Raw genomic sequence first — 15,903 nt, 5'->3', positions numbered from 1 at the left:
AGAGCTAGTTCCAGGACAGGCTCCAAAGCCACAGAGAAACTTTGTCTCGAAAAAAACCAAAAAATAAAATAAAATAAAATATCTCTTGACCAATTTACATTATCTTTCTTGGACTACAGTTGCATCAAATGTCTACCATAGGCTAGCAGATGGAAATGAGTGGAGTTAGGTCATTCACCTTCCTCTCAAAGCTTCACTAACATTCTAAAATCATCTATCATCTATCCTGAAATCATCTAAGGAATGTCTTGCAGAATAAAAAAAAAAAGTACCTTTCCGTCCCCAACTCCTCCAGCATACCTTGACTCATGCATCTCTTTACCTTCCTGCTCATCTGTATCCTTAACAATATCCTTCACAGTCACTGGAGGTCTTCAAGCTACTCTAGCCAATAATCAAAGCCAAGGAGAAAGTATGAGAACCCTGATTTTGTAGCTGGCTGTTTAGAAATAGAGGCCACAACCTGGCACTTACACTTAGCACTGAATGACAGTAGAGGTCTTAGGAGACTGACACTTGGCCTGTGGGATCTGAAGAGTGGCAGAACTGAATTGGATTACAGGTTGACAATACTGCTGGCTATTTCCTTAGTATAGGTGTTATGGGTAGGAGAGTCCCATACATTTTGGTCATAGGAGTGTTGTGGGCTGTGTTAAATATGAAAAGGAGAAAACCAGGTAGCTTCATTTGCAGCTGAGAAGCTTTACTATTTGTAGATGTCTTAGCCTGGAAAATAAAGCAGGCAAGACAAATCCAGAGGTCCAGAAGGGCCTACCATGTAAGAACCTCCCTTCATTTCTATTATTCTTGAGGACGTGTGCACATACTCTCTTCACCAGTATCCCCAGTGTGGTTTGAATGAGAATGGCCTCCATAGGCTCCTATGTTTGAATGTTTGGTCCACATTGGGAAGGATTGAGAGGTGTGGTCTTGTTGGAGGAGGTGTGTCTCCAGGAGGGAGCTTTAAGGTTTCAAAAACCCAAGCATTCCTAGTTAGCTCTCTCTTTGTCTTATACTTGTAATCCGACATAAGCTCTCAGCTATTGCTCCAGATCCGCGCCTGACTGGCTGCTGACGTGACGGTCATGACACCTAACATCATGGAACTTTGATTCTAGAGAAATGGTATGTATACAAGGGTGTATGTACACACACACGCACACACACACATACACACACACACACATATGCACAGAGGTATTTTTTTTCTTCCATTTCATTACACGACAGGTCACACCTCATCCTTCAGTTACCAACATAATGTGATTTCTTTATTACTCCCTTACAAATAGACCCCTTGTGGTGGTTTGAAAGAAAATGGCCCCCAAAGGGAGTGGCACTATTAGGAGTTGTGGCCTTGTTGGAGGAAGTGTGACTGTGGGGGTGGACTCTGAGGCTTTTTCTCAAGCTTCACTCAGTGTGACAGCTACAAGATGTAGCACTCTCAACCCCAGCACCACGTCTGCCTGCATGCCGCCCGCCATGCTTCCCTTCATAACCATAATGGACTGAACCTCTGAAACTGTAAGCGAGCCACCCTTAATTAAAGGTTTTCTTTATAAGAGTTGCCGTGGTCATGGTGTCTCTTCACAGCAGTAGTAAACCTAAGACACCCTCTTTTCTTACTGTGTTTTATACTATTTTAATTGTGTCTCTTAAGAACCTGTATTTATTTATTGACTTACATATTTGCTATATTCTTCCCCAAGAAAAATGTGTCATCTGTAGTGGGAGGGGACATTTTCCCCCCTCTCAGTTATTAAGGTAATCTAGTACTTGGCAGGATTTTTTTTCTCTAACAGTTAGGCTTTCAGGCAAGTGTTCTACCCCTGAGCCATGTCCCCAGTTCTGTAAAGTCAGTACTTGTAGCAGTGGCCATCAGTTAAAACAGTTGTTTACATATTTTGTGAGACTGTAAGAGCACTCACTGGGCTTACTCTCTCAGAGGACCTGAATTTAGTTCCTTGTACCCATGTCAGGCAGCTTATAGTTGCTATAAATCCATCTCCAGTGGAAGTGGCGACATCCCTGGCTTCAAAAGAAACCTGCAGTCATTGTGTACAGATATACAGAGTTAAGAAGAAAACAGAACACAGCTAAAATTTTGGGCTTTATCATTATTATTGTTGTTGCCGGGGATTGAATTTGAAATTTTTACTTTTTTCGTAAAAAACAACTTTGTGGCCTCTGGACCTTTACAAGGGTTCCAAGGATCAAATTAACATTGCCAGGCTTGCATACTAAGTTTTTTTTTTTTAAAAAAAAAAGATGATTGGTTTTTGGAGACAGGGTCTCATTATGTAGCCTAGGCTGGCCCCAAACTCCTAGTGCCTAGTGACTACCCCTGAATGCTGCAGTCATGGATGCTGCTTCTATGCCCAGCTTAAGAAATTTCTTTAAGGATAAAAAGTGTCTTTTGTAAACAAGACTGTAAGATGCTTGAACGGAAATACCAGTGAGAAGGAGAAGCAAAGCCATCCAATCACCCTTAAGAACTCAATGCAGTGCTGGCAGTGAATGTTACACAGCCACGGGAAGTCACCGAATCAGGTCTCGGGAGAAGCAGTTTCTCTGGCTTTCTCTGAGGAGGCACTGCAGCAGAGTTAGGAAGTGTGTGGGAGTAAAGAAAAACACCGGCTCTCCATCCTCCCACAGTGAGAAAAAACAACACATGAGGCTCCTGTACCCAGATGTGGGGGTGGGTGCCCTACAGCTCAGCTCTAACACTATCCACCTGGAGGTTACTTCACACAGGCTAAGTGAGGACTCAGGACCAAGAGACGGTTTCTTCCTCAGACACCAGCTGTAAGCCCCAGCTATGTGATCCGTGCTCTGACTAGCTGGCTACATGGTTGGTATCCCATGAACTTCTTTCTTGGGTTCAAACTTTGCTAGTGTAAACTCAGGTTCCTAAGGAAGGAAAAAGCAAGCCGGTGTGCATTGAAGATTCTACATGGTCAAATGACTAAATTTCATAACTGTGGAAAGTTAAAATGGCATAGTCCAAAGCTAAGTTAGCTTGGGCTAGTTTTAGTCCCACTGAAAGCCACTCCTTGCCCACCTCCAAACTAACATGGTGTGCCTACCTAAAAAACAAACAAAAACTATCCAAAAACTAGAAAAACCCTTTAAACTATATTTTTAGCAAGCCACTTGCTCCCTCCAATCTAAAAGCTAAGAATATCACTATAGCACAAGGCTCAAAATCAGAAACAGATTTCCAGGCTTTGTCCTAATCCACCTACCTGATGTTTCTAGCAATGTATTTTGAAAGTGTCTTGATTTGTAACTTTAATTTTTTAAACTAATGTTTTTTTCTTTCTAGCTTTCTTTTTTTTAAAATATTTATTTATTACTGTCTGTGTGTATGTCTGCAGACCAGAAGAGGGCACCAGACCTCATTACAGATGGTTGTGAGCCACCATGTGGTTGCTGGGAATTGAACTCAGAACCTTAGGAAGAGCAGGCAATGCTCTTAACCACTGAGCCATCTCTCCAGCCCCTGTAACTTTATTTTTTCTCTTACTATAAAAGATCCATGAAACTGGGCATGATGACCTATGTCTATAATCTCAAAACTTGGGAGGCAGAGGCAGGTGGATCTCTGTACATTCCAGGTCAGCCTGGTCTACATAGAAAGTTCCAGGTCAGCCAGAGTTACATAATAGAGAGGCCTTGTTTCAAATAAAACAAAACAAACAAACAAACAAAAGCCCGTATGAGATTGTTACCACTCTGAAACATGGGATTGGAAGTGACCTGAGTCTCTGTTCCTGGGTCACAATTACTCATACTGGGTTGCACAATAAACTGTCCTTTTTTCCTTTCAATGTTGTAGCTGGCTTTTGTTGTTGTTGACATAGGAAATAATTCATGGAAATACTTTACTTAGGTTTACCCACTTATAAAGAATTCAGATGTACAATTAGATGAAAGGATATACCGCCAAGGTATGGGCTCAGGACCTGGCCTTCTTCTTCATCTCTAGTGATGCTGTCAACACTTGTCCGTTAGATCCCTCGGTGTTGAGAGTTTAGGTTTAACAATGAGTCTCGACTGTTTCTATTCTCAGAGCTCATAGGTCAGCTGATGGGATGAATGCAGAAAAGCACAGATGTGTGTGTGTTGTGTTTGTGTGTGTTGTGTGTGTGTCTTTTTCTTTTTGTGTTTTGTTTTTCTTCTCATTTTTCCAAGCTGGGGATGGAGCCCTCTTTTTGACTTAAGCTTAAGCTTGGGCCTGTTTGTCTTTGTTACGATTTTTCCAATAATAGTGAATAATTATGGCACAGCGGGTGGGTTTTATCTGCATTTTTCAGAAATTAACAGTAAATTGTAAAGAGAACCAGCAACAGGGAGGGAGTGTGAGAGGGGAACATATGGGGGGAAAGTATAATAATACAAAACTCAATATCTTGTATGCTAAGCTAAAAATTAATTTACAAAAAATAAATTGCAAGTACCATATGGAATCATTAAATGAAACTCTGTCTCAAAAACTAACACAGTGGTGGGTGCGATGCTATTACACCTTTATACCTTTAATCTCAGCACTCGGGAGCCAGCTGGTCTACACAGCAAGTTCCAGGCCAGCCAGGGCTTCATGAGGTTACAGTTCCAAGTATCTGGGCATGAAGTTAGGAGGTAGAGATAGGAGGATTGCCTCGAAATAAAGGAAGCCAACTGGTCTACACAGGGAGTTCTAGGCAAGTCAGGGTTACACAAGAGGATGGAGCTCCAAATGAAGCAAACATAAAATGAAGAAAAATAAAAGCAGGTTACAAGGCAAAGGTTATAGTTCAGTGATTGAACATCTGCCCTGGCAGGTTACCATCCCAAGCACCACAACCCCGAATCATTTATCCACAAGTACACGCATACCCACATAAAAAGGAAGGGAGGGAGGGAGGGAGGAGGGGAGGGAGGGAGGGAAGGAGGGAGGGAGGAGGGGAGGGCATAAGGGCTGGGGAGGAAAGCTGGGAGGAGCTGAAGAGAAAGAGAATGGTAAGAATGAAGTTAGGCAGACTCATGCCTACAGGCCAAGGTACTTCGGAGGCTGAGAAATCTCCCTCTTTCTCTCTCAGACAGGATCTCACTATGTAGCCCTTGCTGGCGCTGCAATTTGGATGACAGACATGAGCCACCACACTCATCTTCAACTACAACGCCCTCTTTTAAAAAAATTAACGACTACAGATATTACTCAGTCGCTAAAGGCAACAAATAAAAAAGGAAATTAAAAATGTAAATATTTTCTGCTGGGTGTAGTATCTGTAATCCCAGAATTTAGGAGATAGAGACAGGAGAATCAAGATTTCTGGGCCACCCTTGGCTACGTGATTAGTCCAAGGACTAACAAAACAAACAAAATGCTCAGTATACCTTTAATCCCAGTACTCGGGAGGCAGAGGCAGGCAGAACTTTGAAAGTTCAAGGCCAGCCTGGTCTACAAATCAAGTCCCAGGCCAGACAGCTAGGACTACACAGTGAGGTACTTAAGAAACACAGGAAAAGTAAAAATTCTCAACTGGATTTGTTGGTGCAGACCTGTAATCCTATCTACCGAGGGAAAAGAATCACAAATGCAAGGCCCACTTGGCGACAGAGAGAGGTCAAGACCAGCCTCGGCGTATTAGTGAGCTTCTGCCTCAGAGCACAAGAGGGAGTGGAGGAGTAACTCAGCGATAAAGCGCTTGGCTGGCACGCGGAAAGCCCGGACTCCAACACGCAGAACACAAGACAAAGCCTGTGGACTCTGCATTATTCTTAGGACACCGAGGTGAGAAAACCAATGATCTCTGTCTGTCTAGTAAACTGTAACCTTCTGAGTGCAGCAAAGGCATCGATCTTGCCTTTGTACCCCTAAAGTCTGTTTTACAGTCTTCAGCACTTAATAAATGGCTGAATACATCATGAATGAGCAGAAACAGAGAGAAGCAGCTTGTGAGCCTCCCCCTTCCGCACTCTCAAACATTATTTGTCCCAGCTCTCCTGGAGCACATGATGGCTCATGGTCACCACCTACGCATACCCGTGAATAAACCTGTGGGGTGTCGCCTGGCTTCCCCCAGGCTGGAACCAGGGCACCAGCCCGAAAGGGAAGCAGGTGAGAGACATTCTGTACCAGGACTTTTGCCCTGTCTGGGTCGGAGCCACTTGGCTCCGGCCTCCCTCACCACGCCTGGGAATCAAGCTGGAGGATGTGTCCTTGAAGTTACTGCAGTGCTAAAGAACTCAGCGAAGAGTGGGTGAGAATCTGAATATTGAGAAGTGGCAATGGGGGCCTTTAGCAAATTTACTGAAGAAAGTGAGAAGCCCCAAGATTAGAGTCACTTGTTCAGCCCCCAAGCGATTACCCAGGACTTACTTCCTGGAGATACAGTGAGGAGGAGCCATCCACCTTAATGGAGCGGACAGAGCCGTGGGGGAAAAAGAGCAACCAAATGAGATGTGACTGGGTCACTTCAGCCATACACACTTACATTTTCAATTCAGCTCTGCAGCAATGAAGTGACATCTCAATATGTTGCATGAATAATAAAAACCCAGAGAAAAATATTGAGGTTCAAGCTGAAGATCAGAAAAGCAAAGCAGCCAACCACTAGAGAGACCTTTTACCTTTACCAAATCTTCAGGCCAAAAGGGCAAGATCTTGTTTCCACGAATCCTCAGACCCCACACTCCACTGAGTTCCTGTCTCTTCCCTTTATATTCCTCTCTCTGCCCAGTCAGATCGCTCCTGTCTCCACCTCCCTAGTGCTGGGATTAAATGTGTGTGACTCCCAAACACTGGGATTAAAGGTGTGAGTCACCACCACCTGGATCTGTTTCTGGATCAATCTCGTGTAGCCCAGGGTAGCCTTGATCTCTTAAGAGATCTGTCTACTGCCTCTGTCTCCTGAGTCCTGGGATTAAAAGTGTCTGTCACCACTCCACCTGTATTCCAACTAGTGTGGCTGCTTTGCCCTCTGATCTTCAGGCAAGATTTATTTATTAAGACACAAATAATATACCACTTTACCAATATCGTGACCTTCTAAAACTAAGGAAACATATGCATTGTATTTTAACAGTTCTAGGGACTGAACCTAGAACCCTGTGTATGCTATGCTAGCCAAACACTCTATGTATAGAGCTATACATCTCCAGCTTTCTGACGTTTATTTTGAAACAAGGTTGCATTAAGTTTTGAAAACTGACTTGAACTAAGTAGTTAAGGCAGGCCTTGAACTTGAGGCCTTTCTCCCTTACCCTCCTAACTAGCTGGGAGTACAGGCCTGTGTCACCAGGTAGGCTGCATGTATTTTAGAGCCAGAATAAGGAGAGATGAACAGGGATAGGAGTAGGGAGAGATTATAGCCTGAGGGAGCAAGTTGCCAAGGAATGGAACTGAAAACTGCAGATGGGCAGGGGCTGGATTTCTTTTTTTGGATTTTTTGAGACAGGGTTTCTCCGTAGCTTTTGGTTCCTGTCCTGGATCTAGCTCTTGTAGACCAGGCTGGCCTCGAACTCACAGAGATCCGGCTGCCTCTGCCTCCCGTGGGGCTGGATTTCCTAGGGCAACTTCTGGGAGCCATTAAATAGCAATTCAAGGAAGCAGAGAGGATAGTGATTTAGGTAGCGTTCTAGCTTTGCTCCTCACCTCAGTTATTTCTTGTGCCTCAGTTTGCTTGCCTGAAAACAACAACAACAACAAAAACAAGTGGAAGGAACGGGGTGGACTCACTGATTCTGAAAATGTGATTTTCGAAAAGTGCTCCGCTGGAAGAAATCCTCAAACCACTTGTAAACCATGGCACAGTTAATGCTGGTTCTGGGCCCCTGAAAGATTTAGTTCAAGCAACAAGTAGGTTAACCACAGGTCACTTTTGCAAGGTAGAGGGAAGCTCACTTTGTTGAGCTGGCTTGTTTGGCGACTTTAATACAGATTTCTCAGGAGGTCAGAGTAAGGGGCTTCTGTTTGGTCTCTGCCTGTTCTGTTCATAGTAGTTTGAAACAATGGTCTGCAGCTTTTATGTTCTCTCTCTACTCTTTTGTAGATAGAACGCTGTGCTAGAAAGCATCCTACTACTGAGTCATCGTAGGATGCACTGAGTTTAATTTTCACATTAGACCCCTGTGAACATTTATTATGAGCCAAGGTTGCACTAGGTACTTTTGTGAAAAATAAAAACCCCTTTTGGACAGATATAAAAGCTGAGGCCTCACTAGATCACCAACACCTAAGTGTGTCCCCTCTGCTGGGAACGGCCACTGTGGTTGCCCATTACATGTGTGCCAAGGACTGAATTTGTCTTTTGCTCAGTGACAGTAGGAATCGGCACGTACTGACTAACTGGCTAACTCCAGAGCTCGTGATGCTGGTTTCCCTACTTATAGCCAGGGACAACTTTTTACTCCATAAACAGGAGAGGATGTTGTCCCCCTCGGTCTTTTCTGGGTGAGGAATGCGCTTTTTATAGTTTGGGATATGTTTACTTAGTCTCTGCCAGCACCGGTTATTTCAGCCTAGTTTCGTCCTTCACTGTCCTCACACGCTGTATATTCCTACGTTTCCTCCCTGCAAAACACAACTAACTCAAGAACACATGCTGTTTGTGTGCCTGTGCCAGCCAAGAAATTTCACTCCCCTCCGTCTCCAAGGCTGCCTACCTTTCTATAAATAATTGTTCTCTTCCCTCCCTTTAGACCTCGGAGTAGTTTGGCCACATTAACGCACGCGCACCGGCACACACACTTTCGGCGCGGGGGTGTGGGCATGAGTGACCTTGTGAAGGTACTAGCCCACTGGGGACAGGATTAGCAAACCTGAAACCTCTGCAAATATTTGGCTTCCTCCCGCATTCTTCCCGAGGCTTCTGGCTGTCTCGTGGCTGCCTCACCTAGTACCCTTTGCGCTCGCTCCGCCACACAAAGCCCAAGCCGCCTATCTCCTCTTCGCAAACCCTGAGAACTTCATTCCGCACGTTAAAACTCGTCGGTGGCGGTGGCGGGCAGGACTGGGCATGCTCAGTGGCGGGGACAGGTCTGGGAGGCGAGGAAGCCGCATTTGAAGTGGCTCGGCCTCGGGATGAGGGGGAGGCGGGTGCCCCGGCTGGGGTCCTTGGAGGTTCCCGGTGCAGCACTCGAGGCCGACATGCTGCGGGCGGGAGCAGCCAGCCCGGCGCGCGGAAGCCAGGTCGCCGAAGACACGGGGGCGCCGGCGGGAGGAGGGGAGGAGCGCCCGGGCCGCCAGCCCCCGGCCTCGGCGCTAAGGCTGCCGGAGAACAAGCCGCAGGGAGGGTCGGAGGCCGGGAGAACGCCCGACCATGACCTCCAGCGAGGCTGCCTGAGCCGGAGCCCGCGCAACGCCCCGCCAGCCCCGGGCATGGGCGAGCGCGGCGCGCAGCACGAGCGCGCGGCCCTGCAGTCCCCCGGGGCCCCCGAGGGCGCCGCGGCCACCGTGAACGGGCTGCTGCACAACGGCTTTCACCCGCCGCCCGCCTGCAGCCGCGACCCGCTGCCTGCACGCTTCCAGCTCTCGTCAGAGCTGCAACCTCAGCCGCAGCAGCAGCCGCTGTTCTCCCAACATGATTCTCCGGCCAAGAAATGCCGGCTGCGGAGAAGGATGGACTCCGGGAGGAAGAACAGGCCGCGTAAGTCCCGACGCGAGGGGAGCGGCGGTGCCCGCGGTGGAGGGGATGGCCAAGCGCCCGCTCGGGACTGCAGCTTCCCTTAGAGGCGCCGAGTGCTGAAGGTGGTGGCCCTCCGTGGCGCCTGGCTAGTCCTATCCGCCTGACAACTAGCTGTAGCTGGTCTCGCGGTCACAGTTGAAAAAAGGCGAATGCTCTGCCCGCCCTTATTGATGGCCGGGATCATGCACTAGACTGATCTTGGATCTGGGGCTAGGGACAGGGAGGGCTGCTACAGCCCCGGCTCATTGCTCCCTTGTCCGAGCACATCTTTTGGGGCTTGCAGCTCAGGCTACCAAGCTTGCCCTTTGAATCGCAGAGTAACCGTATCTTGGGTCCATTGGCAAGCTTAAGTCTGGAGGCGTGGAGTTTGACAATCCCCCAAATCACAGCCTATTAAACAGTGTTTCTATACAGCCAGTGAGACAGCCTGTTTAGAGGGAAACACCCACTGACACCATGTGGGCCGGAACTGTGCGGACCAATGAGGCCTGCAGGTGGATTGTTTTATTTATTTATTTTTTTTCTGGAGTGGGTAGAGTTGAGTGTTTGTAATTGTACAGCGCCGAAAGTGCGTTGTTTCACAATCCGAGGCTTGTATATATAATGGTAGATTCTAAAGGGTACCTTCCCCACCTGGCGTTCTGGGATGTCAGTTTGTAGGTAGAGTTTACGACTGTGGTTTTTTGTTTGTTTTAATTCGAGCCTAACTCCATTCAACTGGTTACCTCTTTGTGAGTGTCTTTAATGAAGCTTATAAATGGCAAAAAGCAAAGTAAGTAGAGTGCACGGGAAACTGGAAGCATTCAAACGCGAACTTTTTTCATATAAAATTACTGTTTGGTGTTGGGAAGTGACAAGATCGGGTTTGAATTTCTGTAAAAGTTTGATCTTTGACAAACAGCATAACGCCTTCAGCCTTTGTTCGTGATTGCTATCTCTTTTCATAGCTGTTCGTTAGTGCATTCGTTTCTAAAACTTTGGAAAATGCTTTAACATGACTGAGGGTGACTCCAGTGCGTGCATTTTGTAGGTCTGAAATGTTCAGGTGTGTGTGGAATTTGGGAGCTATACAGCAGGCTTGGTTTGGCTGTAGCTGTAAGACAGTTAATTAGTATCTGAGTTTCTACGTACTTTTTTTTATAGTTCTTGAGATATTATTTTTATGAACTTCGTATTGCCAGCTCCCTGTGTCTTATTCATTTGGTTTACTTCTGTGAAGCCCCGTTTTTTGTTGTTTCTCTGATCTACATTTGTAAAGAGTTTTCTATAGTTTTCAATGACAATAGCTAGGTTGGGGTGGGGAGTCTGAGTCAGGAGACTCCAATTTGAGGCCAGCCCAACCTAGACAGTGAGTTGTAGGGGTGGCAGAGAGGCAGAGTTGCTGGTTTAAATCGCGTTTTTCTTTCTGTGGTTTTTCTTTTTTACCGTGTGGTAGTGGGTATGTGGGTGTGAGCATGCCACAGCAGCTGAGGAGATCAGAAGACAACTTGGAGGAGTTGAGCTCTCCTCCCGGCAAGTGGGCTCCAGTGATCAAGCTTAGGTCACCAAAGTCATCACGGCGGCAAGGGCCCTTCCCTGCTGAGCTCTCTCTGGCCTCTTCTGGGGTTTATGAGACCTGGTTTTGTGATCCAGCCACAGGCTGGCCTGTATCTTTTGGTATTCCTAATTCCTCAACTGCCCGGAGTGCAAAGGCACAGGCCTGTACCATCATACCTTGCTCTGCACTTCTTAAAATACTTTTTGAGGAATTGGAAATAGAATGATTTGAAGAAGGAAAAAAAAAAAACTAAGCCTTAACTATGCTTACAAAGCTATAGAGATTATTTTAAAATACAAGAAGATGTAACTGTGTGCTTTGTGTCAGAAGTTAAGTAGCTTGTGTTTCTTACATAAAAGTAAAAACTTTGAATTCTTTTTTATTTACAAATTCTGTTATTTATAAGTTATTTATTTTCCTTTTTTTCCCCTCCAGATAGGATCTCCTGTAGCCCAGACTGGCCTCAAACTCCAAGTGTAGTCAAGAATAACCTTGAACTCCTTGATCCTCCTGTCTCTACAGTAAACCTTCACACTTGGTTTATTTTCAACTTTTTGTTTGTTTTTTGAGGCAGAGTCTCATTATGTAACATGGGCCATCCAGGGAACAAGCTAATTGTAAAGATCCGCCTGGCTCTGCCTTTTGAGTTCTGGGATTAAACGTGTGTGCCTCCAACCAGACCTATTTACAGTTTTTTAAAGGATTGAATCAAAGCTTGTTTTTCATTGTCCTATTATGTTTAATTTTCTTAGATTTGATCACACATTAGTTTTTTTAAAAATTTTTTATGTGTATAAATGTTTTTCTTCCACATATATTTTTATACTATGTGCTTGCCTGGTGCCATCAGAGGTAAGAAGAGGGTGTCAGATCTCCTGGTACTGAAGTCACAGATAGTTGTGAGCCACCATTTAGGTGCTGGATCCAAACCTATGTTCTCTGCAAGAGCAGCTAATGCTGTTAACTACTGAGCCATCTCTGCAGTCCTGAGCACACGATTCTGAAATAGATTGTGCACGCTCTAAGGAGTACACCTGTACATTTCACTACCAAAATTTCTTACTTAAAACTAGGTTTAGCACAAGAGAGACGGCTTGGCAGTTAAAAGTGCATGCTGCTTTTCCAGGGCCTCCATCAGAAGACTCAGCTATCTGTAACTCTGGCCCTGTGGGATCTGATACCCTCTTCTGACCCGTAAGGACACTTGCACATAAGCCACAGACACATGCACGTATAATATAAAACAAACAAAACACACACACATGCAGACGTACACACACTGAAGACCAAAAGTGTAAACTCAGTCTATCAGTATGAAGGTTTTCTAATCTAGAGATCAAGTCAGGTGGCTGAAGGAATAGCTCCATAGAAGATGTAGATATTCAAAAGCCCTTGGGGTTTATTCCCAGCACCCTCCAAAACATCAGATCAGTTCTACTAAACCAGGAGAGGGGAATGTTGTTTATTTCCTGTGCATCTAAATGGCATCCTACTTACTTCTTCCCTGGAGAACTTTTCTACGACTGCCTTCTTCATCCGGGTTCCTTAGTTCCTTTGCCTGCCCCTGCTACCTAGAAGTCAGGGGCACAAGTACAGGACCAGAGCTCTTGGAATGCCGGAGTCGAACTCAATGTTGTTTGTGATACTAGAGAATCCTCCATGATGTTTCAAAGCTGACACATCTTGCTGTGTGACCTCTGTTCTAGTTGTCTAGCCCGCCATATGAGTGAGCATTTGTGTTCTCATGTATTTGTGTGTGTGTGTGTGTGTGTGTGTGTGTACTGGGTATTGAAACTAGGTTCTCCTACGTGCCCAAAACATACTGTCCCATAGAGCTACTCCGTTGCCTTTTGTTCCTGCCTTTGTAATAAAGTTGGAAGTCTGGTTAAAAATGATGTGTTCTCATGTACTTCGACGTCGAGAGGCATGTATATGTGGTTGATGTTGGAGCAGAAAAATGGGTCAGGAGGCATCACCACCTCACTGGATAGTTGCCTCCATTTGCATAACCGATTTTGTCAAAAGCCCTTCCAGGGTTCCCGGTTGATCTACTCCATTGTGCTGGTTTTATTGCTTTCCTTGGCAGTTCTCTGCTATATTTTGGTTAATAGGTGGCTAATACTTGTCAGCTATTTTTACTTCCAGCTTTAAGTTAGAAGTAGTCCATATATAAATACACATATATAAGTGGCTCCAAAAGTTGCCTAGCAAAAGCGAATCGCAAAGCAGGTTGCAGTGAGTTTAGGTTTCCTGGGGTGCTACTCTTAACACCCAGGAGCAAGTCTGGCTGACTGACATGCCCTGCTGTGCCGATGTTGTGAAATGGGGTGAAGTAGCACTGCTGGGGAGGTCACCTCAGTTACAAAAGTTTGGCAGTGAATACAGTGCCAAGGTGCTAGGAATGCCCAGTGCATTCGAAGTTGTAGGAATTCGCCCCTCCCTCCATCCAGATGACTTGGGCTTGGACTTCAGCAGGGAAACAGCTGTTCTACTTGTGGCGCTGGCTAGCAAGGAAGGGGGCTTACAGCACAGCCTGATGCCCTGAGTTAGATCCCCAGCCCCACACAGTAGGCAAGAAGGAGCTCCTGCAAGTAGTCCTTTACCCTCCACACCTGCACTGTGACACATGTGCGCCCACATATATACATATATTCACAACCTAAGATAGCTAAAAATATAAATACACATATCCCCCCCCCCCCACACACACACAATAACAAATAGTTCTCTTTTTATTGTTGTTTTGGTTTGGGTTGGGTTTTGGTAATCAGTGAGTCTGGATGTAGAGCCCTAGTCTACAAATGAACACACACCAGGGCTCCCTCTCCAGCAGCGATCCCAAGCTTGCGTGTTACCCCAGGCCCTTTACCCTTTCACTTGGGAAGTAGAAGCTAGAGGGTCAGGAGTTCAAGACCAGTTTTGACTTCATTGCGAATTAGAATCTAGACCAGGTTACATCTCAATAAAAGAAAACAAAAACAAACATGGCACTTAAACATTTTATACTATTTTTATATTAATTTATATTATTGTATATAATTCATTTACATTTATTATTTAGAGACTGGCTTGTTCTGTTCTCAAACTTGTGATTCGCTTGTCTCGTCGCCAGACAGTTGGTATTATAGCCATGCCTGCGCATCAGCTACAATAGACCACATTGTTTTCATTGAGCTATATATTTTTCTCCACTCTTCTCCCCCACTTCTACCTACCCTCTCCCATGATCTCCATGCTTCCAATTTACTCAGGAGATCTTATCTTTTTCTACTTCCCATGTAGATTAGACCCATGTATGTCTCTCTTTGTTGTCCAGGTTCTCTGGGATTGTGAATTGTAGGTTGTTTTTTCTTTGCTTTATCTCTAAAAGCCATTTATGATACTTGTCTTTCTGGATCTGGGTTACCTCACTCAATATGTTTTCTAGCTCCATTCATTTGCCTGCAAATTTCAGGATGTCATTATTTTTTTCCCACTGTATAGTACTCCATTGTGTAAATGTACTACATTTTCCTTATGCATTCTTAAGTCGAGGGGCATTTAGGTTGTTTCCAGGTTCTGGCTATGACAAACAATGCTACTATGAACACAGATGAGCATATGTCCTTGTGGTACGATTGAGTATCCTTTGAGTATATACCCAAAAGTGGTAGTGCTGGGTCTTGAAGAAGGTTGTTTCCTAATTTTCTGAGAAATTGCCATACTGATTTCCAAAGTGGCTGTACCAGTTTGCACTCCCACCAGCAATGCAGGAGTGTTCCCTTTACCCCACAACCTCTCCAGCATAAGTTGTCATCAGTGTTTCTGATCTTGGCCATTTTTATAGCCATAAGATGGAATCTCAGAGTTGTTTTAATTTGCATTTCTCTGATGGCTAAGGATGTTGAGCACTTACTTAAGTATCTTTCAGCCATTTTAAATTCATCTCTTGAGAGTTCTCTGTTGGGTCTGTAACCCATTTTTTTTATTGGATTATTTGTTCTTTTGATTACTAGTTTCTGGAGTTCTTTGTATATTATATCAGCCCTTTGTCTGATGTGGGTTTGATGAAGATATTTTCCCCATTCTGTAGGTTGCCGTTTTGTCTCGTTAACCATGTCCTTTTATTTTCAGAAGCTTCTCAGTTTCAGGAGGTCCCTTTTTATTTCCATTTATTGTTTCTCTCAGTGTCTGTGCTACTGGGGTTATATTTAGGAAGTGGTCTTCTATGCCAATGCATTCAAGTGTACTCCTACTTTCTCTTCTATGAGGTTCAGTGTGGTTGGTTCGTCTTATGTTGAGGTCTTTGATCCATTTGGACTTGAGTTTTGTGCATGGTGATAGATATGGATCCATTTGCATTCTGTTACATGTTGACATCCAGTTATGCCAGCACCATTTGTTGAATATGCTTTCTTTTTTCCATTTTATATTTTTTGCTTCTTTGTCAAAAATCAGGTGTTCGTAGGTGTGTGGATCGATGTCCAGGTCTTCGATTTGGTTCCATTGGTCCTCCTGTCTCGTTTTATGCCAGTACCAGGCTGTTTTCAGTACTATAGCTCTGTAATAGTTTGAAGTCAGGGATTGTGATGCCTCTGGAAGTTCCTTTATTTAACAGGATTGGGTTTTTTACTTTTCCATATGAAGTTGAATTTTGTTCTTTTGAGGTCTGTGAAGAATTTTTCTGGGATTTTGCTGGGCATTGTATTGAATCTA

The 15,903-nt window shown here is 44.8% G+C and overlaps 1 protein-coding gene across 7 annotated transcripts in view; it reads left to right on the top strand.

Moving 5' to 3' along the window:
- Positions 1–15,903, top strand: part of Pank1 (pantothenate kinase 1) — a 116,461-nt gene that overhangs the window by 44,904 nt on the left and 55,654 nt on the right. Inside the window, exon 1 of one of the 7 annotated variants that reach the window (XM_026781411.1) lies at positions 5,476–5,776. The exons of 1 other annotated variant lie outside the window; for it this stretch is intronic. Coding sequence is in view for 4 of the 6 variants with exons in the window: in XM_026781407.1 (XP_026637208.1) it covers positions 9,068–9,632 (565 nt within the window). In the remaining 2 variants the exon portion in view is untranslated. Of the gene's footprint in view, positions 1–5,475; positions 5,777–5,806; positions 6,104–8,755; positions 8,774–8,988; positions 9,633–10,223; positions 10,444–15,903 lie in introns of those variants that run through there. 5 more of the 7 variants (XM_026781408.1, XM_013348106.2, XM_026781407.1 and 2 more) reach the window with 5 other exon arrangements.

This window comes from Microtus ochrogaster, chromosome 8 (assembly GCF_000317375.1).
Source record: "Microtus ochrogaster isolate Prairie Vole_2 chromosome 8, MicOch1.0, whole genome shotgun sequence".
In the NCBI taxonomy this organism is placed as follows: Eukaryota; Metazoa; Chordata; class Mammalia; order Rodentia; family Cricetidae; genus Microtus; species Microtus ochrogaster.
The sequence above is the reverse complement of the archived record's forward strand: the minus strand, read 5'-3'. Positions and strand labels throughout refer to the sequence as shown.